Source organism: Desmodus rotundus, chromosome 11, assembly GCF_022682495.2.
Source record: "Desmodus rotundus isolate HL8 chromosome 11, HLdesRot8A.1, whole genome shotgun sequence".
NCBI classification, from domain to species: domain Eukaryota; kingdom Metazoa; phylum Chordata; class Mammalia; order Chiroptera; family Phyllostomidae; genus Desmodus; species Desmodus rotundus.
Genome location: NC_071397.1, coordinates 29,457,673 through 29,483,197, shown reverse-complemented (window position 1 = coordinate 29,483,197; position 25,525 = coordinate 29,457,673). Strand labels below are relative to the sequence as shown.

The 25,525-nt window shown below is 40.1% G+C and overlaps 1 protein-coding gene across 2 annotated transcripts in view; it reads left to right on the top strand.

The window, feature by feature from the left end:
• The window catches only part of COL9A1 (collagen type IX alpha 1 chain), an 86,710-nt gene that overhangs the window by 43,078 nt on the left and 18,107 nt on the right, over nucleotides 1-25,525 (top strand). For both annotated transcript variants that reach the window (XM_024576625.3, XM_024576626.3), the window contains 16 exons: nucleotides 497-550; nucleotides 3,929-3,982; nucleotides 5,258-5,311; nucleotides 5,447-5,500; nucleotides 5,636-5,689; nucleotides 6,135-6,188; nucleotides 7,224-7,268; nucleotides 8,308-8,361; nucleotides 8,465-8,518; nucleotides 16,933-16,986; nucleotides 17,581-17,652; nucleotides 18,179-18,214; nucleotides 19,033-19,077; nucleotides 20,403-20,435; nucleotides 23,528-23,674; nucleotides 23,904-23,958. In XM_024576625.3, the coding sequence (XP_024432393.2) occupies nucleotides 497-550; nucleotides 3,929-3,982; nucleotides 5,258-5,311; nucleotides 5,447-5,500; nucleotides 5,636-5,689; nucleotides 6,135-6,188; nucleotides 7,224-7,268; nucleotides 8,308-8,361; nucleotides 8,465-8,518; nucleotides 16,933-16,986; nucleotides 17,581-17,652; nucleotides 18,179-18,214; nucleotides 19,033-19,077; nucleotides 20,403-20,435; nucleotides 23,528-23,674; nucleotides 23,904-23,958 (919 nt within the window). The remainder of the gene's footprint in view (nucleotides 1-496; nucleotides 551-3,928; nucleotides 3,983-5,257; nucleotides 5,312-5,446; nucleotides 5,501-5,635; nucleotides 5,690-6,134; nucleotides 6,189-7,223; nucleotides 7,269-8,307; nucleotides 8,362-8,464; nucleotides 8,519-16,932; nucleotides 16,987-17,580; nucleotides 17,653-18,178; nucleotides 18,215-19,032; nucleotides 19,078-20,402; nucleotides 20,436-23,527; nucleotides 23,675-23,903; nucleotides 23,959-25,525) is intronic.

The following is a 25,525-nucleotide window of genomic DNA, read 5'->3' as shown; positions in this document are numbered from 1 at the left end:
ACAAGTGGTTAATGGAGACTTCAGCTCCATTTATAGGTCATAAGCTTTTGTGGGTTATTTTCTGAACCTAATTGCGTTTAATGGCATCCTAGGGGAGGAAAAATTATTTTAAGGCCTAAGATCACAACCATGTTACATGTAACAATTTACAAACCATGAGGGAGGAGGGGATGGCAGCGAATTCTGAGTTAAGAGCTAAGTCATACTCATTACCATAATTCTCTTCTGCTAGTGATATTTATTTATTTTTGTCATCAGTAATTATTCCAATTCCAGGTTTGGATAAGTCTTCAGAATTTAAAAAAGGATTTGCCATCAGAAGAATTCTCCTTGGATTTTTCTTTCTAAACTAGAGAAGGTCATCTATACAATGTCGCTCTTTGTTCATGTTACCTTAGGTTATGATAACGTCCCTCTTCCAGATCCATTTTTGTGATGAGATACATGGCTGTGTACTTCAACTACAATAACCCAGTTTTCTCTTTCACATTTCCAGGGAACTCAAGGGTTGAGAGGTATCACTGGCATAGCTGGGGACAAGGGAGAAAAAGTAAGATGATGATGATGGTATAATATCAAAATGTATAAATGTTTAAATTTTGGGTCATTTAAAAATATCTTCTTACCTTTGGCAACATCACTTTTTATTTCTGTTTGGTGCCTTGTAGATATTTGGTTAGGGTCTCCCACTTCTGTTATAAACACAGCTGACAGAAGTGAGTAGTATGCCGATATTGTCATGCACTTAGAAATAGTTAAATAGTAATACACAGGGCTGTTATACAGTGTCTGAGACAAATAACCCTTTTTATTACAAAATCTTTTATTACAAAATCCTAAGCATGTAATTTTGTACCATAGCAATATCACATTCGAGCACACCATAAGACATTTTAGGTGAAATGTTCAAATTGAAACTATAAATTATCACACCCATGTTATTACCCTACCAACCACACTCAAGCAGGTGTTAATTCTGCTGGAGCCTGTATTTTATCTGTTAATCATTATTAAGAGTTAACACTGATGGCACTGACGCAGTACCTGGAGAGCAAGGCAAAGGTGGGAAAGATGGAAGAGGAGAGGTGAGAGAAGGCAGGGTGCCTGCCAGGACACACTAGGGTCACCGGTGGCTGTCCTGCCAAGCTGACTGCCGAGCTCTGCCCTCAACAGGGGTCATACACTTGTGGCCGGAGTTCATCGACCTGTCTTGGCCTGGTCTCAGAGGTCAGATTCTCCTAACAATTCCATAGCTAGGTATTCGGTGAGATGCTAGGGGAGATTCAGAGGGATAAGGACTTCTGCAAGTTTGTTATTTATCGGGAGAAAACAGGTAGCTAATTACAATGCGCACATGAGAGAAAGCCACTTGAGGGCCAGTGGTACAAGGAAGTGAAGACGGAGTATCTAACCTTGGTGGGGGAGCTGGGAGGACTCATGAAAGAGTTGGCATTGGAAGGATGTCAGGCCTGGGAGGATGAGGTGCTGCTGTTGGCAGAGGGTAGAGGCTGGGGAACGTTTGGCTGAGTGAATATCATAAGCAAAAACAATGGCAACCTGAGCATTCTTGAAGTGTTTTTCTTGCTCTGCATGCGAGCATGTGTGTGTAGGTATGTGTCTAGCTTCTGTACCAGACTTCAAGAAAAGGATTACCGTTTCTTAGAAACTATGGTGGGAAGCCCAACTTGTAGTTTCCAGGAGGAAAAACAAGCCTTTTTGCCCACCACTACTTCTGACTCTTTCTTTAGCTTATCTATGGTAACGGCTAGTTTGTGCCATTCCTCACAGACGCATACAGCCTTTTATTAACAACTAAAAAGAATAACTTTCACATTGTAGGTACTCAATAAATCAAATTAAATATTATTTTAAAGAGATGCATATTTTTGTGTATTGAAAAAATGATTTTGTGAATAATTTCTTTAATTGCCTTTTTTTTTCAGCCTCTTTCTTTGTGTCAGTTAGGTACCCTCGATCTGCCTGCTTTGCTCTTCCACTTCCTCTTTTCTAAAAACACTGTACTTTAAAAAACGTATTTTATATTTCTATATTTATGTCACCTTAAGTAATATTTTATGAGTATCTTTTCCATTATTAAATAATAAATCCCATTTATTTCAAAGTTTCTGATACCCAGGCCTTTGCTTTTTTTTTCCTTCTGGATTTAAATCATTCCTAATATATGACTTAAATCCCTTACTTTGAAACCAATTACTGATCTTGATATGCTTTTTATTTGAGGTATTTTTCCACTTGGTATTTTTCACAATTTCTCATTTCCTCTGATTTCTGTTAAATCACTTCCAATTAAATAAAAAAAAAGCTCTTCCTGTGAACTTAGACCCAGGGAATGGTTACCTAGTAACAGCAGTTTGGGTTTGAGCTCTTGCTGAACAGCAATGAGAGAGAAAGTGCATCAAAGCCATTTCTGTAACGCAAAGGCTGGGCATCGCTCTCACAACACAGGATGAACGATGAATTCAAGGTCTTTTTCAGGTCTTCCAAACCTCCTCTTCCCTGGTGAATGTAGAATGCTTTCTGCTCTGTTCTAGTTTTTAGGGATCCAAGAATTTCAAGGCTTTGTGGTGCTTTCTCTGTGGTGTTCTTTCTTTGATTCCACCTATGTCTGAACCTTCTATCAAAGGTTTTTTAATTTTTAATTCCTACTACAGATGCTGTCCACCAGAACTTCTTGGCCTGACATCTTTTCAATACTCTTTTGACTGTTTTCCATTTATTTTATCATCTTCCCCTCTCAACCCTGTTCATTAGGAGACGACCTGTTCATCAGTTGCTTTTCTGCTTGTCATTCACTTAGCAGAGGCAAAAATTAAAGGAGGGGATTGCATTTTGTTATGCAGCATATGTAGAGAACACTAAAAAACACCCGTATTTTTATTTTTACCATACATTTTGATTTTTGTAGTGGAAATGAAGAGATTTTGTATATAATATATAACCAAGTCAGAGATAATTTCAAGATAATAGATTTATAAATCCTCATAGTTTTTAAGCCACTCATCGCTTGGTTGGGTGAATCTGTTGTAGAGATTAGACCAGTTACCTTATGCAAACTGAACCTCACATCTCTCTGTCCAGGATGGGAGAGGGGATGCTCAAATCTGTATTACATTCCATTCTTCCAAATCACGTGGCTGGACTTTGATTCTAAATCTGATTCTTTTTCTGGTGGAAATCCAGAATCCTAGAAATCCCTCCCACAGCTCCAGCCACAGCAGAGTTCATGGCAACTATTTTTTGGGTGGCTCCTCGGTCTTCATCATTAATGAATTCACACGGGAATCCTGAGAGTCCTGGAGGGTGCCTATGAAACCTCTTCCAATAGATTTTCCAAGTTCTCCAAACAGGTGCCAGTGTTCTCAGTTCACATCAACAGTCAAGAATGGATGCAGTGTTAGCTTAAAACATACAGAGCGCCTGCCCTGGCTGGGGTGGCTCAGCTGCCTGGAGCACTGTCCCTTAGACAGAAAGGTTGTGGGCTCCAGTCTGGGTCAGGGCACATACCGTATGTGGGTTCTATCCCCAGGCTGGGCACATGTGAGAAGGCAGCCCATTGAGGTTTCTCTCTCTCCCTCTGTCTCTCTCTCTCTCTCTCTCCACCTTCCTCTCTATGTAATAGCAAGGAAAAAGTGTTCTCGGGTGAGGATAAAAACTTGTTTTTAAAAATATCCAGAGTACCACCAAAGTTTTGGTGTAAGCGCTTTTGTGGGATGAGAAGATATAAATCCGAGTTTTCATATTTCAGGTATCATATTAACTACTTCTTGGGTTCACTGATGAACAGATAATATATCATACTCACAAAACCTCCTTTTTATCGGGTTATTAAAGTTCTTTAGAAAGACTATTGTGCCTTTGAATGTACATGACTGATCTCATTTTCAGTTCTATGTCTTGTTCTTTGCAGGGTGCTCGGGGCTTTGATGGAGAACCTGGGCCTCGAGGTATTCCTGGGGCACCTGTAAGTAGTTTTCCTTTTACAAGACCCAGTGATGACTTCTTTATTTTTTAGCAATGATCAGTGATTTGTTTTTACTCTATGTATGTATATGTGCAAGTGTCTTTTACATGTGAATAGTTAAAGTGGAAAAATGGGCAATAGTTTTTATACTTATTAAAACATTTTAAATTAAGATGAGCATCTCTTTCTTGGATTGAGATAGATTTTGCTTTTCTCATAGGTGAAGTCAAGTTGTTAAGTTTTTGTTTGCTGTTTTTCTTTTGTTTTGGTTGTAAGGATGCTTAGAATTACATTAACTATCTGACGTTGAGTCCTTGGGTAGTTCTATGATTTCTGACCTCATTATTCTATACTTCAACTGTCATAGATACATGTGTCATTATTGTAGGCTGCCTTACGCCACATAGAAATTAGAAGAGGTGTAAGTAAAATAGAATTTCCAAGGTCCTGTGGATCAGTGGGAAAGACAGAATGTAAGTAAAGCACACATTATAAGGTCAAGCCCTGGAGCATGTGGTAGAGGTGAACCCACAAAGAGGACCTTTAGAGGAAGGTTGGCCTGAAACGCAGCAGAGAACACATGAGAGGAAGCATCATTAGTGGATGGGGCTGCTGTCACAGAGGCTGCCGCTGTCTGCAGGGGAAAGTTGCTGTTGAGAAGATGAAATTGAATAGATGAGGCAGAACCACACTGTGGAGTGTTTAAAGCCAATCTCACCAATAGGAACTGATCCAGTAGCAATAGGAGGCCATTTGAGGTTTTAGAGCAATTAAACAACTCAACAAAAGCTACATTTTAGGAAGATACATCCTCTCACCTGTTGCCACCTATACCATATATCACCATTAATTGGATAATCTTAACAGAAACCATTATTATTAACTGGGGAATTGAATAATATGGAGAAAAAGTTGGCAACTAATCCAAACCTCAACCGGCCATGACAGTCCATGGGGGGGTAGATGATATGTACACATAGTTACAAATGTCAAGGTTACTTGCAGTGTGGACCTTAATTTTACTATACCTATACATCCAGAGAGCACAGACACATATACATTTAAAATGAAAGTAAAAGACATCATCCCTATGGAAAAATCATCCTTTAAGACAAAATTTTTATAGAAAGATTCCTTGATTTATGCATCTGTGATAGAATAGAACCATTGGGATAAAAGAGCAGTAGTAATGTAATGTGGATGGCATTTCATAATTTCAAAAGTCGATCCACAGGTAACTTTTGCTTATAGTAACAACATTTCATTTTCACACAGGGTGATCAAGGACAGCGAGGGCCTCCAGGAGAAGCAGGTCCCAAGGGAGACAGAGTGAGTTCAAATCAGTGTTCATCACTGTGGGTGTCAGGCTTTTCAGTGTCACCCGCTGATCACACCTCTTTGACATGTCCTAAGCATTATGCTAATTGAGCACGTCTTGTCTGTTGCTCTCCTTCTGCCCCACAGGGGCCTCAAGGTTCCAGAGGAATTCCGGGCCTCCCTGGGTCCAAAGGAGACACGGTACGTCTTGAGCTGCAGTCATCAAGCACACTTTTCAAAATGATTATTAACTCATAATAAAACTTTAGAAAATGATGAAGGGAAGAAGACTGTGACTGTTTCTAAGAGACAGCGTGTTTCTTTGTGTGTCTTTAGGGCTTGCCAGGTGTCGATGGCCGTGCAGGGATACCTGGAATGCCTGGAACAAAGGTAGCTGTGTGATTTAGCCCAAGAGCAAATAGAGCCATCTCTGCCCTGGCCAACCGAGCATAGCGTTTTCATTACTACATTAATGTGAGATTTATTAGCTGGTTCTGGCTTTTTCCCTCCTTTTACTTTTTTAATTAAGTGTCAATGCAAAACGCGTATTGGAATAGTATGCTTGTTTGCTTGGTTTCAGGAACTCAGTAAAATTGTCCCATTGATAAAAAGTAGGCCGAAAGAAATTGTATATTTTGTTTGAATTTAAGTCCTAAGTCTTATTCCATCCTCACCCCCACCCTTGACTAGGTCACATTATAAAAGTGCATGCAAGGTCAGCTGTAGGGACAATCCTTCTACTTGGAAACTCCGCGTCCTTCCTTTTTTAAAAAAGGAAATACAACAGTTCATACAGGATCAAAGATGTGATAAAAATGTTTTTTTTTTTTTTCAGGGTGAACCAGGGAAACCTGGGCCTCCTGGTGATGCAGGATTGCAGGGGTTACCTGTAAGTACTTAATTCTTTAAATGTTTATTGGTTTGCATACATATGTTGACTTATATACATAGATATGAATTTTGAGGAGAAACATATTAAGTAATTTGAAAGTTCTGGGCAAGAAACAATGCTTTAATTTACATTTTTTACATTTACATTTTTGTACTTTTTCTCTGAGTAGCTGGTTATTTTTCTAATAATATACTAAACTTTAATTTTATATTTTGCATCCCTCTCTCTCTTTAGTTCACTCAGTCTTCCTTATAATTTTTCAAACCCTGAGCTGTGGGCCAGGGCCATATACTTTCTCCTACTTTCAACCAGTTCTAAAGTCCCTATTAGCAGGATTGAATGGTAAGAGTGTTGAGAGTATGCTCAGGAATAATGTGAGAAATAAGATATCATTTTTTGATTATGTGCTATTTTGAATGACTCAAATTGGTGTTTCCCTGCATTAGTGTGGCTGGAAGTTCAAGAGGATTATACTGCATGTATTTTTGGTTCTTTGGAGGCAAATGTTTCAAGTTAATAAGGAATGCTTGGTAATATTGAGGACTGGCCTCCCATTTATTATCTGACACTTTAAAAATAATCAGTTGGAGAATTTTAGAACCCCCAATGGTGCCAAATCTTAGTTAGACCCAGCATTCTCCTGCCAAACTTTTTTTTAACTTGAGCTTAAGTTTTTCAATAGGTCCTTTTTTATTATTCTGAACATGAAATCACATTGGCAAGAGTGCCCATTGACCTGAAAGTAGCACTGGACTGTAATTGGGAAGTTCATGCTCGAAAAATAACTAGTTTAGAGGTAGGCCTTGCTGTGCCGGTGTTCAGACCTAACATGCCAGAAAGAGTCAAGTTATACCTTCTAAACTGTGTGGTGTTCTGTAGCTGACTGTTAGAGTCGGAGAGGTGGGATCCCTTACACTAAATCCTGGAGGTGGTCGTGATCCCCTCGGCCCCTGGGCAGTGTGCTGTGGGCCTGGCATCTCACAGATTCTCACATACGGCAATTAAACCTGTGTCCTGTTTGCATTCTTTTAGGGTGTGCCTGGAATTCCTGGTGCAAAGGGTATTGCCGGTGAAAAGGTAAAAAAGAGAGACTTTTAAGTTGATACTTTTATTAATTTCTTTGTTATTTTATTAATATATTTATTTATCATTTTTAGTATTTGCAATGTGCCTTTTATTTTCTATTTGGACCTAAGGAGAAATCAAAAAAGCTTTAAGTCTTCAAGTGGTAATCTCTTTCCCAGCCACGGGAAGAATAGTTTGACAGTGTTGCTGATTAGATTTCCTCCTAGAAAACGTCATCTTCTGCCAGGATAAAACAGAGACAGTTTTGTTGCTTTTAACACTGTAAAATAAGGAAGATATTCTAAAGCCCTAGAAATTATACCAGTGAATATTGTTAAGATGATTTAACTTAAGCTAAAAAGGTATTAGGCATCTTGTTCACATACTGATCAACTACTACTTATATTCTAGCAATTAAAAACAAGAGGTGAAAGAAAAAATTAAAGTGGATAAAGTGTGAATAATGTAGAAATTGGATGCCATTGGACTGCATAGCTACAGTCCTGCATTCATAGTGGCCCGCAGCGTCTTGAACAGAGATGCGCCTTGAAAGGTGGACGGGGAGAGAGTGGCGGGCGAGTTGGCATCCGCGTTCCTGTGCTTTCCCTGGAGCTTGTCCGGAGCGTTTTCTCCGCAGCACACCGTCTTGTTTCCTCGTGTTGACATAACTGTTTATAGTTTTAATAGTGTCAATGTCAGGTAAATGGCTTAAAGAAGTATATTGGAGGTGAAAAATGGTAAAAGAAAGACATAATTAATATAGTAAAGAAAAAATCCTCTCATATTCTTGTCAGGCTAAAGACCTTTTATTTATTTTTTTGACATCTGATCTTCATTTTTCACACTTTTGACACCTTTCCTATACTTTTGGGAATAAGAAAACATCCTGAATTTAAGGAACTGTGCTGTACCCACCAAGAAAGAGATTGTACATTCTCCCAATTCTCAATGTGAAGTCGAGAAATTAATGCTAAGAAATACCTGGACTGGGTAAGACAGATTGACGATTAAGCTTGTTTACCGTCTACATCATGCTGCATTTTACCTTTAGGGTACCACCGGTGCCCCAGGGAAACCTGGCCAATTGGGGAATTCAGGCAAACCGGTAAGATGCCATAAATTCTTTCCAGATATTATAACTTGTTGTAATCACTAAGCAAAGGATTAGGGAATGTTAACTTTTTCTCTGCCTACCTTCCTCATAACAGGGTCAACAGGGACCGCCAGGAGAGGTGGGACCCCGAGGACCGCGGGGGCTTCCTGTGAGTATTCCTTGCCTTAGGACCTTCCCAAAGTGCCTTCTCAGGGCTTTGCTGGGCGCTCCTCCGTTCATTTGTTCATCCGCGAAGGCCTTCCGATGGAGCACGTGCTAGTCTCGGTAGACAATGAAATGGCGAAGCTATGTAGATGCACAATACGCTTGTTTTTCAGAAAGTGGGAACAAAAACGAACTATTTTAAAAAAGCATGATGACCCTTTCTGCTCTCATCCCATGTTGAAGGAAATATTTTAGTGTAATAAAAAAAAAACAACTTTATTGAGAGATAATTCATATACTATGTAATTCACTCACATAATTAATGTTTAGTCTATTTACAGAATTGCGCAGCCATTATCACAGTACATCGTAAGACATTTTCATCACCCAAAAAGAAACTCTGTACTCACCTGTGGTCATTCAGCTGTCCCCTGACCCCCTCAGCCCTGGGCAACCACTAATCTAGTTTCCGTCTCTGCCGACATGCCTCTTCTGGAAACTGGAATAAATGGGATGGAATTCCATTGAAATGGAAATTCCAATGGAATTTCTGTCTAAGTGGAATTATACAATGTATGCATTTTTAAGAGAGTGGCTTCTCTCATGTAACATAATGTTTTTAAGCTCATCTATGCTGCATCATGTATCAGTACTTATTTTTATTGTTGAATAATATTCAATGGTGTGGATGTACCGCATTTTATTCATCCATTCATCCACTGATGGACATTTGGGTTGTTTCCACTGTTTGGCCATTATGAACAATGCTGCTCTGAACATTTTTCTACAAGCTTTTGTTTAGACACTTATTTTCATTTCTCTTGAGTATATAACTTGGAGTAGAATTGCTGGGTCATGTGGTAACTTTATATTCAATCCTTGAGACACTGCCAGACTTTTAGTATGAGTTTGTAAGTATGTACTTTGCAGCAAATATATTAATGTATATTTTCTCATTAGCTGGTTTAACCCTCACAAAGAAACTGATTAGGAACTTAAACAATATGTACTTAAACTTAACTTGAAAAAATACTCTCTGGCCTTCTAAGTTCTTTTTTTGTTGAAAGTCTGCTGGACAAGAAAAAGACTTATAGCTGAGAAAGCAGAAACATTTTCCATCATCGTTACTTCTTTTAAAGCCTTTCTTGAGCACGTTGACTTAGGAATTTCATGCTTCGGGAAAGTGAAATAGTCCAGGTGTCGTGTGACATGCGAGTGTTTTCATTTCTCACAGATATCTGTCAACCGACATCTGCCAGGTGGTTTCCAGAAGTTCCTCTGCAGCCAAAGAAACTAGCGCCTGCTCCTCATTATGCTGTTTGCTCTCTCACTCCTCACTTACTCTTTCCTTGTCTCTTGCTTGAGACCTGTGAATATCTAATTAAAATAGTTTCTTTAGACTATTTTGAATGTCAAAGCAATGAAGTTATAGCCAGGTCACACTTCTAAAGTGATGAAGATGCTCTCTGACTGCTTTAGGGGCACTGGAACTTTGGGAACGTTGACTGGTCTGTCTAGTATTCACTTAATAGAACAGAAAACTGTATAGAGGAGCACCTGCTATATGCCAGGACCAGGCACTGAACACACAAAAATGGCACAGGTGGAGAGGGCTTGACCCTCCCCAGTACAGTGCCATGGGACGTATAAAGCAGCAAACTAGAGGCAGAGCTGCAGGATGATGTGGTGCATGTGTGTGTGTGTGTGTGTGTACTATTCTTGTGTGAGAAGAGGCGGATCAGAGGAAATTATGCCTGGGCAAGGTTTGGAGCCTGGTTAAGGTTTTGATTTTCATGTTTCTGGAAGAGTCTGAGTTGTTCCTGTCAGTGAGGCCCAAAGCTTTGGGCCTCCACCTTCACATTTCCTGTCTCCAGTAGGGCCTTTTGTTTGTATTGCCTCCTTTCCTAAAGTCTCTCATGTTTGACTCCTCTTTTCTAAGCCCACCTTTACCGCCCTGGCTCAGATTATTCACTGCTCTGGGATTACTGTGTCGTCTCCTGCTTTGCCTTCTCAGCTCCAGTCTCCTTCATCTACCAGTGTCTCCTTGGTATTATGGCTGAAGCAGTTCTTTGTTCTCCAGGACTCTTGCCCATTGCAGGGTGTCTTGCATCTATGATCCCCACTGTAGAATTCCAGTAGGGTCCCCGCTGTCATGGAGCAAACAAAGATGTCAAGCACAATTAATTCCAAAGGCCTGGGGAAGGGTAGCGCTCCAAGTCTGCCCACGCCACCGTGCTGGTCTTCCCGAAGCACGGCGTCCATCATCGCTTCCCTTCTTCATTTAAAACTCTGCAGTGGATCTCCACTAACAGTGACAGAAAGGGCCATGTCCTAAACTGCCTGCTTCCGGCTGGGTTTTACCTCCCGTATCTGCCTTGCTCAGAGGCTGCGTTCAAGTCAGGCTGGACTCCGTGCTAATTTCCGAGTACTCCTGCACTTCCTTGGTCGGCCTGTTTTCTTCTGTTATACCCTGCATTTCCACGGCTTTCTTCTCCGTTTCTCTGACTCAACTTCCATTGCCTTTTTAGATGTAATTGAAATGTTAATTCAGCTATGAAATTATCTCTGGTTAAGCCTTATTCCCCTGAGAGCAGTGATCCCTTCTTATTCTGAGCCCCTTGGCCCCTTTTCGCCTCAGGCTGTGGAAACTCAAGGGAGGCAGAGACACCCCTGACTCACCTTTGGTTCTTACAGCTCTGCACTCAGGGTCTGCTGTGAAGTAGTGCTCAGTCAATGCTGTTTGAAGAGAACTGAATTGGACGTGTAATAAATCTTGCTATGCTGCTTATGTTGGTAATAACTGACTTCTCACCTACTATAAATTTTTCAGGAAATTGTCATGAGAGGTTATAAATATTATAGTTCTGGAGCACAGTTTCTACACCAGATCTCCTAACTAAAAGACACATTTGTTCTTTCATTTTACATCGTTAAACTCAGTTTCATAGATAAATTGACACATTTTCAACCAGTTCTCACGAATCTGACCAGTTTTCCTTGCAAATCTCAAATTGAAAAGTTGAGAAGGACTGAAAACTTACTTCTAATGTGTTCTACTAATGGACCAGAGCTAATTGGAACATGTGTTGGAAACTAAGTGGCATTCGTCTTTCCCCATCATTGTTCGATCAACTTTTGCCAATACCGCAGCAAAAAAAATTGAAGTTTTTTTGGCATCTCCAGAGATTCCCTGTAAGCACATACCTTTACCACTTGGACCATTTGGGTGACTCCTGAGTGGATGAGTGGGCGGGGCCTCTGACTTGGTCCTACCATGGAGCGGTTCCCAGTCCATTGCTTCCAGGCCTCTCAGAACTTGCCAGGGCTTTTGCTGAGTGGGTTGGCTTTCCTCTGCTTTCATGACTCTGACCGGGATGAGTGTGATGCTGACCTACCTCCAGTTTTCCAAGGATTGTACACTCCTGGACTGCAGAAGCCTGTCTCATTTCCCTTGAGGTCCCCACCCCCATCCTGACAGCCTCAAGCACAGAGGGCCCCACGTGGTGTGTTGATGAGTGATCTCAGCTGTATCCCTACCCCCCCAGGCCCTGGAATGTTACCCCTGCAGTAATTTGTGGAGCAGCTGTGAGAGTTGTAGTTTAGACAGATTTTTATCTACCTCTGCGTGTGAGAGAATATTAAAACCTACGCTAGAGAGAAATAGGAACTACGTAATTTGGTGAAATTGAATCGATTTTAAGAAATATCTTTCTGGCAAACCTAAAAAATTATTGTAGTAGAGCTAATATGATCTTCCAATGTTAATATTATAAAAATGGGTTTGTAAAAGTACTAATTGATAGAAATTATAATTGGTCTCCTGGGTTAATCAGCATACTTTTTGCCAAAAAGAGGTACTTAGTATTTAACACAGACTAAGTATGGTGGTTTATAGTTCCCATCTAAAATTGGCAAGGTGCTGAGGATAACGTTTATTCTGCAGCTAGTTAGCATTTTGGGTAATCAGGCAGTTACAACCACCAACACAGTCTAGCGCACAATGGACTAAAATCTATTTTTTTGGTAAAATAATTGTGACAACACAAGTATAATAAATTTTTTTCTGTGATATTTTAAAAGTCTAATAATTCTGTGTTCAAAGGAAAACTTCCAAATAGAATTATTTGTCTGATTTATCGAGGTATTACAGAGTAACTCCCAGTATAGCGGGTCCTCAGATAACATCATTTTCCTCAGTGTCATGTCCTTATAACACTGATGAGATGCCACAGGGACTTCACTCTCATTTACATCAATTAGCCTATGGTAAATTTGGTTTTGTTATACGTCGTTTTACTTAAAGTCACAGAACCGACTGATGATGTTGAATGAGGACATGCTGCACTTGTTTATAAAGAGGATGCCTTCCTGGTAATCAACAGTTTTGACAGGAACTTGAGGAATGAGGACTGGAGATGTTTTTCCAAGCACAATTTGTGCTTTTAAAGAGACGTGGGAGAGTTGAAAGGCAAAGAACATGTAATTAAGCATTCCAGTAAAAAATATAATTTAAACTGATTTCTTTAGCCCATGAATAAAACCTTGGATAAAAATAATAACACTTCTAAATGCTTACTATGGGCCACACTGTTCTAAGTGCTTTATGCATCTGTTCAATCCTCTCTAATACACTATGAGATAGGAACTGTTTTTAACCCCCACTTTCTGGATGAGGAAAGCCAGGCGCAGAGGTTAATTTGAGTGAAAGCCAGCCACAGAAAGGTTAATTTGAGTTAATTTAACCAGAGTTGGCAGATGCCTAGCAGAGCCAGACTTCCAACCTGGCAGTGCGGTTTGGTGTCCTCAGCCTCACCTCTACCCACTACTGCCGCGATGGCTCAAGTCAAGGCTCCGCAGGATGGTTGTTATTTGATGTTAGCTTGCAAAATTCTAATAGTACGAGACATATTTAGCCAATTTAAATTTTAGTATTCATAGAACTTTTGTAGTGAGCATTTAACAAAAGCCTAAGTAAAGCTGGTGAAGACAAACAAACACAGCATCAGCCCAAACAGATTCCTAAGTTTTACCCTAAACCTACAGAATCAGAATCTGGGGGAGAAGAGTAGAATATGGAGGGGCAGTGGGGAGATGGGGTGGTGGAAGACATCCAGGGAAATTTATTTCTAAAAGATTCTCAGGATTCTGATGTACAGCCAGGGTTGGGAATCATGGGTAGAGGGTCTGCATCACTTTTTAAAGTCTTGAGTGGCTTCTCAAATAGGGATGAATCAGCTGATGTGTCTGAACCTGTCAGAGATATATGTGGCGGCACAGAGCATCCAAGGGAAAATTAGAGCCTTTTGTCACGGTCCTTACATTCTTAATGGTAGGATTTTGCCTCTTTTTCTGGTTCTTTCCAATTCTCTTGTTAAATGTCCTAACTCTTATTGTCATTCGGTTTGTAGATATTATTCCTGGGCTGAATAACCACTTTCCTACCAGCCTCCCTCGCCTGCACCTGAGAATATGGTTATCGTTACAGCTGTTGAACATCAGAGACTTATCATTTATTTAGCACACACATGGTTGCCAGGGCAGGGTTAATTGTTCCCTGCAGAATGTATGTAGTTTAATCTACCTTCTTAAAGATTACTATTTATATCTTGATTACTCATGTTCACCTTAGTTACAGGTGAAATTCTAGAACTTAGAAAAAGATTATGCATATTTTTGGAATACATAGGAATCTTAAGAATGACCATCAAAAAATCTTGCCCTAACACTTTGTGCGTAGCTGGTTGATGCGGATTCCAGTGGGTAGGATCCGGTGTTGTGACGGCCATAGACAAATACACACGGACTACAGAAATCCTGCGGAGAAAAAGGGGCGGCATGTCCACTCTCTAAGTGAGAGAGGGCGTGAGGGTCAGAGAGAGCCCAAGACAGAGCCAACCCCTGCCTGGACAGGCTTTTATTGCTTTTCTGGGCCACTACATCGAAGATGGTCCTCATTTACTATGCACAGGTTCACTGTAGGTGATTGCTTTTTACAGACAACAAAGGACAGAAAGCTGCTAATTATTTCAAAGAGAAGGATGTTACAGCTCAAGGGGGAAACTGGTTGAACTGGTTATAGTCCGTACTTGGGAAGTTTAGCACAGAAGTTAGGAAGTTAAAGATACTCAGTAAACATTTGCTGCCTCAATTCAGGGTGAGGGAGTTTTAGCAAAAGCAAGTCTCATAGCACCCTAGGTACAATGCAGGCCTGATTCCCCATGGGAGAACCTGTCCATCGGCGTGGGTCCTGCCTGCTGAACCTCGCACCCACTGGCTTTTCCAAGTGGGAGCTGGGCTACATTTCCCATGCGTGGAACTGTTCCCTATAGCTGGTCATTGTAAAAATAAACGTTACCTTTTTTTTTCACTGTGAGAAGATTTGTATGGAAATACCTAAGTTTAGAATGGCTGAGGATTTATAGGATGGAAGTGAAACAAATACGAGGGGCCATGTGCTATTTGTGCAGGCACAGAGGAGTGAATGCCCATAATTTCGCGGACCCTTCCCATAGTCCTGTGTGTGTGCGTCTGTTATGCCGCACAGGTTTGGCCGAGCGGGCTTTCTGCAGCGAGGCTCTGAGCCATTCGTGTGTATCACCACGGGCCTGCCGCTGGTTGAACAATTCTTATGACCTGAATAATAAGAGTGCATGAAAGAAGAGAAAGGAGGTTCCAGCAGAGAAAATCCTTGTCTTTGACTGGAAACATAATTAATCTCTCCAAAAATAAGCGAAAGTTTATATAATCCCTTATTTTAATTTAGCTCTTTCGTGTGGAAGAGAAAAAAAGTACTATATTAATCATCTCTATTTTGAATAAGATGGCATAATGGTTCATTTATTTAGAAGTAAATACTTGTGGTTTATCAAGGACTGAGTTTTCCCCTTCCAATATGATTAATTATTTTCCCCACTGATGACTATTAATTGTTCTGTGAATTAAAGTCCTGTTAGTCCTGTTTAGGGTCTCAATCGTGACGCAGTTCAGAAATTATTCGAAAATGCCAAAAGAGCAGATATGCTGAAGGAAATCTGCCGTGGGCTTTGGAGTGCTGGGCCCCATTAGGGGGGTGGAACCCAATCTTGATATTTATAGATGCACAGAATGATTTTTCACAGTGGCTGCTCTTCATTTAGACTTAAATCTTGCCCGCATCTGTCCTCGTAGGCACTGTCTCTGGCTTCTAAGCTGCTCACAGGGTTAAGGACAAATGTATTATCTAAACTCAGATACTAGATAGATTGCTTATATAAAATTTTTTTTAAGTATTTAAGAGCATTACATTTAAATCACCTATCAGTCCTATGAAAATTATGCCTCATAGCTAGAGACCTATAATTTGGCAAATATTTCTTAATGCTTTAGAGAAATTGAAAATTCAATAGGTTTATGGATCTTGAAATTTTGTTCAACTTAGAGAACAGTGAATAGCATGGGAGTCAGATCAGAGAATCTTATCAGAGGCATTTATAAGTATTAAACATTAATATAAAGTTGTTGTATCATTCAAGAAGACAAACTCACAAGACTACTTTCATTTTTATAACACTCTTCAGGAAATGTAATTATTTACCCAATAGCCTCAGGGTTCAGCTTAGTTGAACATGTGTTAGAAATAAAACAAACTTTTATCAGACTGCATAACACTCTATGAAGTTGTCAGGGAAAGAAATCGAAGAGGTCATGTGTCTCCTCTTTTCAAAGTTCTAAAAGTTTCAAATAAAAATTGAAATTGGCTCAGAAAATGAAATTAGAATGCTGCTTTTGGTGTATCTTCATTATGAATGGTACATTCCAAAGTCTATTTAATCTTTTAAGACATGTTTAAGACAAGAATGAGTAGGACAAAATAATTTTTATTTCAGAAACTGTAAATTTCCACTATCTGTGCCTTTTCAAAGTTGCAATAATAAAGTAAAGGCAAATTTATCTGTCTTTGTCTCTTTTTCACTCTTGAGGTTCAAGATCATTTGCCAGATATTGCTTTAAAATGTACTATTAACCCGAAAACTTTACTCTGAGTTTTAGGCATTGTGTGGAATTCATTGCCAAAAAGTAACGTACCTACACTTCAAGAACACTCGGTCTAAATGAGGGGCTAAAGCATGTACATAAATTAACCATAAGTTAGACGGTGATTTAGATGCTGAAGATAACCCACTGCCCATCATGCAGATGCATCAGTCACTTCTATCTGACGGTCTATGATCACAATGAACAGCATTTGGAATGTTCGCTGAAGGACGAACAGTAGGGAGTCCGTAGGCATTTATTTCACATAAAGGTGTCTGCCTTTAGCTGAAAATGTGGAGAATCTATTTAAACAAAAACCTTGTAATATATTATTTTATTGGCATAATAATTAAGCATTTGAATGTTGGCAAACTATCCAGCAGACACCTGTTCATGTTTTTCCAGGGCAGCAGAGGAGAAATAGGACCAGTGGGACCCCCAGGCCCACTAGGCAAACTGGTAAGTAATGCTTCCAGTCTCCAGCAGTGTATTTGCTTCATACAAAACACAATACATTTAAAAAAAATAAGCAAGGAGAGAAAAACAATTTACAAAGGGCAACTTAATCATTTATTCTTGATCTCTTTTGTTATGTGAATATGTGAAAAAGTAATTGGGTAATTGCAAACTATAACTAAAATACCCTCAGAGTGTATTTTAGTGTGTGGTTTGTAGCATACATTTTGAAGCCAGGAGAGACATGAATTGTACATTTGGCCTCTAGTTGTTCTTGGAATTGGAGAGAACTGTGCTGAATGCTGCCTTTTACTTCTCCAGCTGTGCTTGTTTACACAGCAAGAGGCATGCCTCTGCAGGGGCTGGACTCAAAGAGCCCACTGTTGGGAAGGCCCGCCAACTGGGAATCAGAGGTGGGACAGAGAGGGTGGGGCAGCAGGGCTCTCTCCTCAGGAGAGTGTGGGAGAGGCACATCTGAGGGAAAGAGTTAAACCAGCCACAGCACATTTATTTTAGATGGGAGTCAACACACCCAAGGTCTGTGTGCTTTCAGTGTTGCAGCAACAGTGATTCTGGGGACTTGTGTTTGCTTTCCAGGGTTCCCCGGGGAGCCCTGGCCTCCCCGGCTTGCCTGGTCCCCCTGGACTTCCTGGAATGAAAGGTGACAGGGTAAGATATCCAGACCTCCAGAAAGTCCCTTATTTGGGAGGGATTTTTAGTATGTTGAGAAACCAGTCTTGCTTTTGGCCTTGCTTTTAGAAAGTACTAAATTTCCTAGAATTTATCACAGGGAGCCATGAATAAAGGTATTTGAAATTACTGAGAGTTGAGATTAAGAAGCAAGAAAAAACTTATTAATATAATAGTTTATCAGGAGGAAAAGAAGCTGAGAAAGTAAAAATTTCAGTTGTAACCATGCTTTCTACTTGGTTCTAAATTTACATTCTTACTAGTCACATTTTACATAAATGTGATCAAAGAACACTCCCAGCTGTCCAGTGCCCTGGGTAGGACAAGTGCCCATTTCTCCAGGTCTTAACTGATTCTTGTTAGGTGGTGAGGAGAGGGAGACGTTCTCTTCTTTTACAATATTCATAGTTGTGGTTGTCTACCAGTCCAATAAAGGGGGTTGGTTTGTTTGAAATTAGATAAAAATCTTAAAACATTGAAAAGTAATATATTTTACTTATTACAGGGTGTAGTCGGTGAACGTGGTCCAAAGGGTGAACAGGTAGGTCCTGTTGGAGTAGTACAAAATGCAGTTTAATGTGCATGAATGCGCTTCGCCAGCAGGGGGCACCAGCTGGTTTATGGGTGTAATTAAAACATTGGAGGCTAGTAGTTGTTCTCAAAATGTTTCACAGGGAGTTTAGTTTGGTCTGTAGTCTTATTAACTATTTTAATAAGCTGGAGGTAATGATGGCCTCCAAAACTACCCATTGAAAAAAGTGTCCTTTCTTTGAAAAAAGTGTCCCTTCACAGGATTCATTGGTTTACGCTGATGAAGCCTTCCGTAGCTACATCATGTTTGAAGTTTTTCTGTACCAAGGAATTAGTAAATAAACTATGCATATGAATTAGAATCAGTCCTTTCTCTGGATTGCTTTATATACTGTGAGAGTCTTTTTTCAAAGATTACCTAATTGTAAGACTGTTGAAGACAGTCAGCAATCCTGAACTTTAGCAGAAACTCAGCCTCACCATCTGGCTTTTCTTTTTGTTTTTTCACATATGGATTTTTTACAATTTTATTTTTCAATGACAGGTCACATTCAGCATTACTTTGTATTAGTTTCAGATGCACAGCATAGGGGTTGGACAATCATACACTTTACGAAGTGCTCCCCCCAGTACATCCAGTAGGCGCCTGCGGAGGCCGTTTTCTGATTTGGCCTAGCCACCGACTGGAGAGCCAGCGAGAGCGTGTTGTGTTCCCGCATGATCCTGGAAGCAGTGTGGCCGTGTGTGAATGCTCATCAATGTTGGCTGGTTAAAACTGAGCCAAGGGACTAAGAATTTTAATATGTGACTTTTACTCTTACTTTTTAGGGTCCATCTGGTGAAGAAGGTGAAGCAGGAGAAAGGGGCGAACTTGTAAGACATATCTTTTTTTCTGGTTAATGATGAAGACTTACTGATTTCAAACTGTATTAGAACGTAGATTTTTTTCTTCTCCGACTCTCTTATCTTTTTTTGCTTTCTTTAAAAGTTAAGATGTTTCTTATATAAGATAACAAATGACTCTCCAGGATTATAGCCAAGATCAAGTAAAGCGGAGGGGAAACACCCCAAAGGTGATAGACCTAGCCTTAAACTTTTGGAGAACAAAGTATTCCTTTAGACATGGTGAATTCTCTTGCAGCTTTACATATAGACATTCAGGGTGATTCTTACATGCCTATAGAAAGTCTGTGAATTGTGCCTATTATGGAAACAAAATTCCAGTTTTCGTATAGTTAGAAAGCTGTGGCTCACGTGTGACGGTGGGCATTCTCTCTGGTCTAAAACCCTCCAGAGATGTGACCTGGACCTCCCTTTGTGGCTCAGTCTCCAGGAAGACAGTAAGAACAAGTGATCTTTCCTGCCAGGACTGCTAGATCTCTCGGCTCCTCATTATGGCTTGGACATGACCTAGTGTGGAAACTTATGTTTGTTCCTCTGGGGTTGGGGTGATAGATTTCTCCTAAATTAGTTTCAGCGAGATTTTATTGCAGGCAAAAATTCTGGTAGTGTTGTTTTTATTCAGATTTTCAGGACTGAGAGTTAATACAAATGCAACATCTGAATTAGGCAAAGCTTCATAACTATTAATTAAATTCCAAAAATAATTACTCCAATTTTAATTTTTCTGTTAAAATTGTTCATTTTAAGGACTAAAAGGATGTTTTAAATCATCCTGTTTTGTAGTAGAGATGAACTGATGTGCTGAAACCTGAGCTGAATTCATATCTAGAATTAGTGGTGGGAGATTTTTAAGGGTTACTCCCCCACCCCCACCCCCACAAAAGCATGCATATTTAGCTTGACAGACTTTTTGGGTAAGTTTTAAAATACTGTTAGAGTTTGAAAAATAAAGTAATCCATGCTTTATAACAGAATACTAATTTAACATCTTTTGAGATTTTAATTCTCAACACTAGCATTTTAGATATGGGTGGAGCCTTGGAAAGATCTGATTCAACTCCGTTATTTAACAAATAAGTTAGCCGAGGCTCTGAGGTCACCCAGGGTTGCGAATTTAACTTACAAAACTGGGACTAGAATCCAAATTTTGAGCCTAATGGTTTTCTGTGGTGTCAGGGTTCATCTCTGATCATGGTTATCTATAAATTTCAGCAGCATAATAACCTGTTACATGTTTTTAGGAAACTGTCATATGTAATACATTGTTCTAATATAATTTTGTTTTATTGATTTAGGGAGATATAGGATTGCCTGGGGCAAAGGGAACTGTAAGTATAATGAGCAGTAACGGTATAAAATGTAAAAATATCAATAATGTTGTAGAAAGTGCAGCACACTGCTTTATGAAATTCTTCTATAAAATTCAATTCTTAACGGGTTTACCTTCAAGGAGATGAGTGTGTGGATTTATCCTTTAAGTAATTGGTCAATCCAAAGAAAAGAACAAGGGTGTACATGGCTCTGCCTACTGAACTAACCATTCTGAAGGAAGTTTTTTTCCTATTATGAGTGGCTCAGTGAGTATGTTACAGTAGTTTTGTTTACAAATGGGCCATTTTTAAAGAACTGACTTGTGCTTCATGGTGACGAGAGTATAATCGAGTATCGTTTGTAGTTGTACAATTTGTTGGCAAATATTTCAGTAATTTTCTTAATCTCCTGTGTGTTCTATTTGGGGAAGCGAGATAGAGGCACAATGCATAAGAAGATATAAAAGAGAGTTATTAGAGCTAGAAAATGATTATCTTGTTTAATTCATCATTTTACAGAGACTAAACTGATGTCCTTAGAGATTAGATGAATTCAGAATTATAGAACCAATTAGTAGCAAACCTGGAATGATTTGTGGTTTGAAAGGAATGCTCATCTAATACAATAAGAAATCCAGTAGAAGGAGAAAAAAAGTTAAGCTCAGATTTCAATCTGAAATGTCGCTAACCAGCAGCTGCCAGTTAGGCTCCGAGTCCCTCCTGTTCCTGGAGTCTCCCCCACTCCTCTCCCTGCTTGTCCAGCACATTATCCTCCTGGCAGCCCTGGTAATCCAGATAAAAAGATCAAACACCGTCTATCCTTTCTTTGCTTAAAATCCTTCAAGAATAGCATTTCATGGAGAAAAACCGGAGTTTTAGCAGGGTATACACAGCTTTCAATGAAGTATTCTCTCTGCCTTGCCAACCTCACCTCCTGCAGGTCTGGCATTTCACTGTTTGCAGTTCTTTTTACGTGGCATGCTGTCTAGTGCCTTGTGCTGTTCGCCCAGCCTGGTGTATTCTGCTTAAGAAGCAGGTCTGTAAAACAGCAACCTCCTTCTTAAGCATTCCCCATCCTCAGCCCCACTTTCTCTGGGAGGACTCACGCAGACTCGCACACTCGGCTACTCTGCCCAGCTCTGGGGGCTTCACACATCACCCAGGTGGAAATGATTACGTTGTATTACCTTCCCTATTTACATGTTGCCTCTAAACACCACGTGACAGTCTCAAGCTTCAAGTAACATCTTTATGCCTAAGAATCTTTGACAGAAATGGTTTAGAATTGAGAACCCTGTAGAGTAAACGGTAGAATTTGGTACTGGAGATGATGTTTCATGGTCTAGCGATAATTACTGATGTTCACTGGTTAAGCATTGAAGCTATAAAAGAAAAAAGCCAATGAACAAGGCAGTGGTCACTTCATTTAAACGCGGATATAATACTAGGAATTGGCTCTTGATTCATGACCTCCCTTTGCAGTCCTGTCTTCTCCGACGGGACCCACATAATACTGATGAAATTGAAGTGTGTTGTCTCAGCATCAGGGGAAATAGTTACTGACAGGAGGGCTTTTGCCGTCCCCAGTGACGTCGGCATAGACAAACTTGATAGTTGGTGAAGTCTGTTTCTACTCTAGTGTGCTTGTCCTCAGCTGAGGAATTTCCCCCGAAAAACCCAGGGCGCGTATGATGCCCTGGCCGTGTTGGCCCTAAATCTCATCAAAAATTTCTTGTCCCTTGTTCTAGCAATACTGCAGCATTGTGGCAACATAGCACACTCTGGTTTGGTCTCCCCCGTCTTCTGCCAGTCACTGAGTACATTTCTGCGCTCATTTTGGCTTCCTCTCTGGGCTGCTTTAGAAGCTGCCACAGCCCTGCCCTCCAGGTGCCTGACAGTTCCCCAGCCTTCCACGCACATCCTTCGTGAGCTCCCCCTGCTGGCCCTGTCTTTCAGGGAGTCTTTTAAGCTGTAATTTCTTCATTTTGACAGGTTGCCTTAGATGAGTATCACTTTTTTTTTGTATAAAGAGAGACTAAAAAAAGCACACTTGCTGAACTTTCTTTAGATGTGCCTAGTGAAAGCATTGTCTCGTCACCTTCTTCCCTTCAGTTTAAAACATTTGGATGTTTGACGTGAGTGAGCTCTTTCTAGATAAATGTTACACATGAAAAGGAAGCAGGGTTAAATCGCTTTATGAACATTCGTAGCTCGAACACTGGCATCCCCTTGATGCCTCCTGCTCTTTGATCTTCTCGTTCTCAGTCTGTACACAACGGTGCCTTGTGAGGACTGCCTTAGAAACTCCGCCAGAGGTAGTTTAACACACAGAGGACTAGTTTAATCTCCTTTTCAAGGCAGTTATTGTGCACGAGGCCTCTTTTAAATACTTTTAGTCTGTTATTCAGCAAAAACATCTGATGTGTATACGATTCTGTGTTAAGGAAACAGTTGGTTTATTCCTAAACTTCTTTAATATTTGGATTTTTAACTTTTTCAATACTTAGATAACTTATAGATTTACTCTTTTTTTTCAGTATTTCAAATACATTGATTTTAAGTGCAACATTTTAAGTGTGGTGGTGTTTTAAATACACTGATTTAATTCATGTTAGTATTTTATGATTCCTGGATAGATCCAGCATCTTCAGTTCTCCAAAGAATGTGATAAGAGCTGAATACCTTATGTTCTTGGAAATATCCTTATTTTACGCTTTGTGTATCAGCAATATACAAAGGAACAGTCTCGTAAGAACTTTGTGGCCTTTTTGTGGTGGCCATAAAATGTTGACAAGCTGTATTAAAAGTTAACTTGTCTTAGGAAGTGGCTTAAAGTGTGAAGGATGTGGTTTTAAAAATGTATTATTTCAGCAAACATTTTGAAATAATAACTATACAAAAAAGAAAGATTCTTTAAAAGTTTATTTGAACTGGAGTTCTAAGAGACTAATGAGTTGTGGCATTTTATGTCCTTATGTGGAGGATTTGTAACCTCTGAACACATAGGATGTAGTAAACCCCAAAGTTTGTGTGTTAAGATTACATTGATATTAAGCAGATGCATTACTTGTATTTACCCCAGGGTTTCATAATGTGCCATTTTGTTATAGGTGGGTAACCTCGGGGAGCCTGGCTTGAGGGGGCCTGAAGGAGGTCGGGGGCTCCCTGGCGTGGAAGGACCGAGAGGACCGCCTGGACCCCGAGGCGTGCAGGGGGAACAGGGTGCCACTGGCCTGCCTGGTATCCAGGGCCCTCCGGTGAGTGGAGGGCAGTCCCTGTGGCTTCTCTGTGGAGACTCTGTCCCACAGCACAAGGGGTTGGGGCAGCCTGGCTAGACCAGACATCAGCTCCTGGGCAGTGTGGGCACGTGGTCCTATTGTCAACCCAGCCACCTGGTTCCCTGCCAAGTCCGTCTGTCAGTTTACCATTAACCATGTGCTGCTTGTGGTTCTCTGTCTAAACTGCCTTTTCTCTCTTCTGCCCCAGGGGAGAGCGCCAACAGATCAGCACATTAAGCAGGTTTGCATGAGGGTCATGCAAGGTAAACAACGTAGTGGCTTGATGTTTTCTGGATGCTTTAAAGGAGGGAGACTTTGAATGATGCTAATGGCGATTCTGTTTTAGGCAGTTTGTCATCATCACAATAGTTTATAGCCTCAAAGAGAAAGAAAAATATCACTTTTTGGATTAGCCTTTTTTTTTTTTTTTTTTGGCAAAGGTGTTCATTGACAAGAAAGTACACACACATACACTTTGTTTTCCTTTGAAACAATTCGCAAGTGTCTTTCCCCTCTTCAACGCCCTACCACTCAGTGAGCACCCGGCACTGGCCGAGGCTCTCTCCCTAGACTGTGTGAGAGGTAGCTGACAGACTTGTAACAAGCGTAAGGACATTATGGCTACTCATGTACCAAACCGCCTTCATCAAAAATCAATAACTGGTGTTTTACCAAAATGGCGATACATGGTCACATTTGTTAACCTTGATCTAAATGTATCTGTAGCTGTGGTGATCGCAGTTTGTCAAAGTTGTTTCCAAATTGGTCTAGTTTTGAAACCACACTGGAAATGGAGATGTGCGGATCCTCCCATAACTGAGGAGACCCTGTAACCCCTGGCCTTCTAACAAATAATTATTTTATTCTGGTTGGAACCACTTCTGGCAGAAATAAATACTCTTCTTTGTATACTCATGAGATAGTCTAATTTGTCTTGTAGGCTTGTAGAATTTTCCAGAATGAAACTGTCACCTCTGCATTTGAATACCAAGTTTCTTCATTGCAGACATTTTATCTTGCAAAGATATTTCAATTTTAAGCATCGCATATCTAGAAAATTGTGATTTTATGCTAACTCTTATGTAAGGCAAACTTAGAATACTCACATTGGAACAATTTAAAAATGTTGTTTAGAAATGTGTTTTCAATTCAAATTCTCCATCACACCCTAAAGCTTTAAAATATATTACATTAGAATATTTCCCTCAGAGGATTTTAATGGGAAAGTTGCCTTGCTCTACATAGTCTTAGTGGATGATTGTTAATCTATTTAATGATTCCTGAAAAAGCCCACACAGTTATTAATTTTTAAGACATACTGTGACCATTCCCAAGGCTATTTTTAATGTTTATTGTCTATTCCAAGCATGAAAAAACTTCTGAAAAGGAGAATTCAGAAGAAGTCATGAATTCTCGGAATACATCAAGCTACTTAGTATCCTTAAACTACAAATGCGAGGCTAGGTCTCAAATGGTGTTTCAATAATAATCCTGCACAATGGCCTTGGCTTTTAAAAAGCCTCTGGACATCCACTTCTACCTACATTAAGAAACTCATTTTCTTCCATCCTGGGTTCTCAGAGAACAGGTCAGGATTCAGGTGACACACTCATTCTTGTAGAATACCACTCACCCCACGGCCCTGCAGTTTCAGGTTTTATCCCTGTCCCTTTGCCCCGGTCGCAAAACAGCAGGACCAAATCTATCCAGGGAGACCCGAATCAAACAGCCCTAGTGAGGCTTTCTGGCCAAGAGTCCACGGAAAAATGATCGGACTTCCTTCATTTCTCACCACCACGTTTGAAGTTCTGGTGACACATTTTTAAAAAG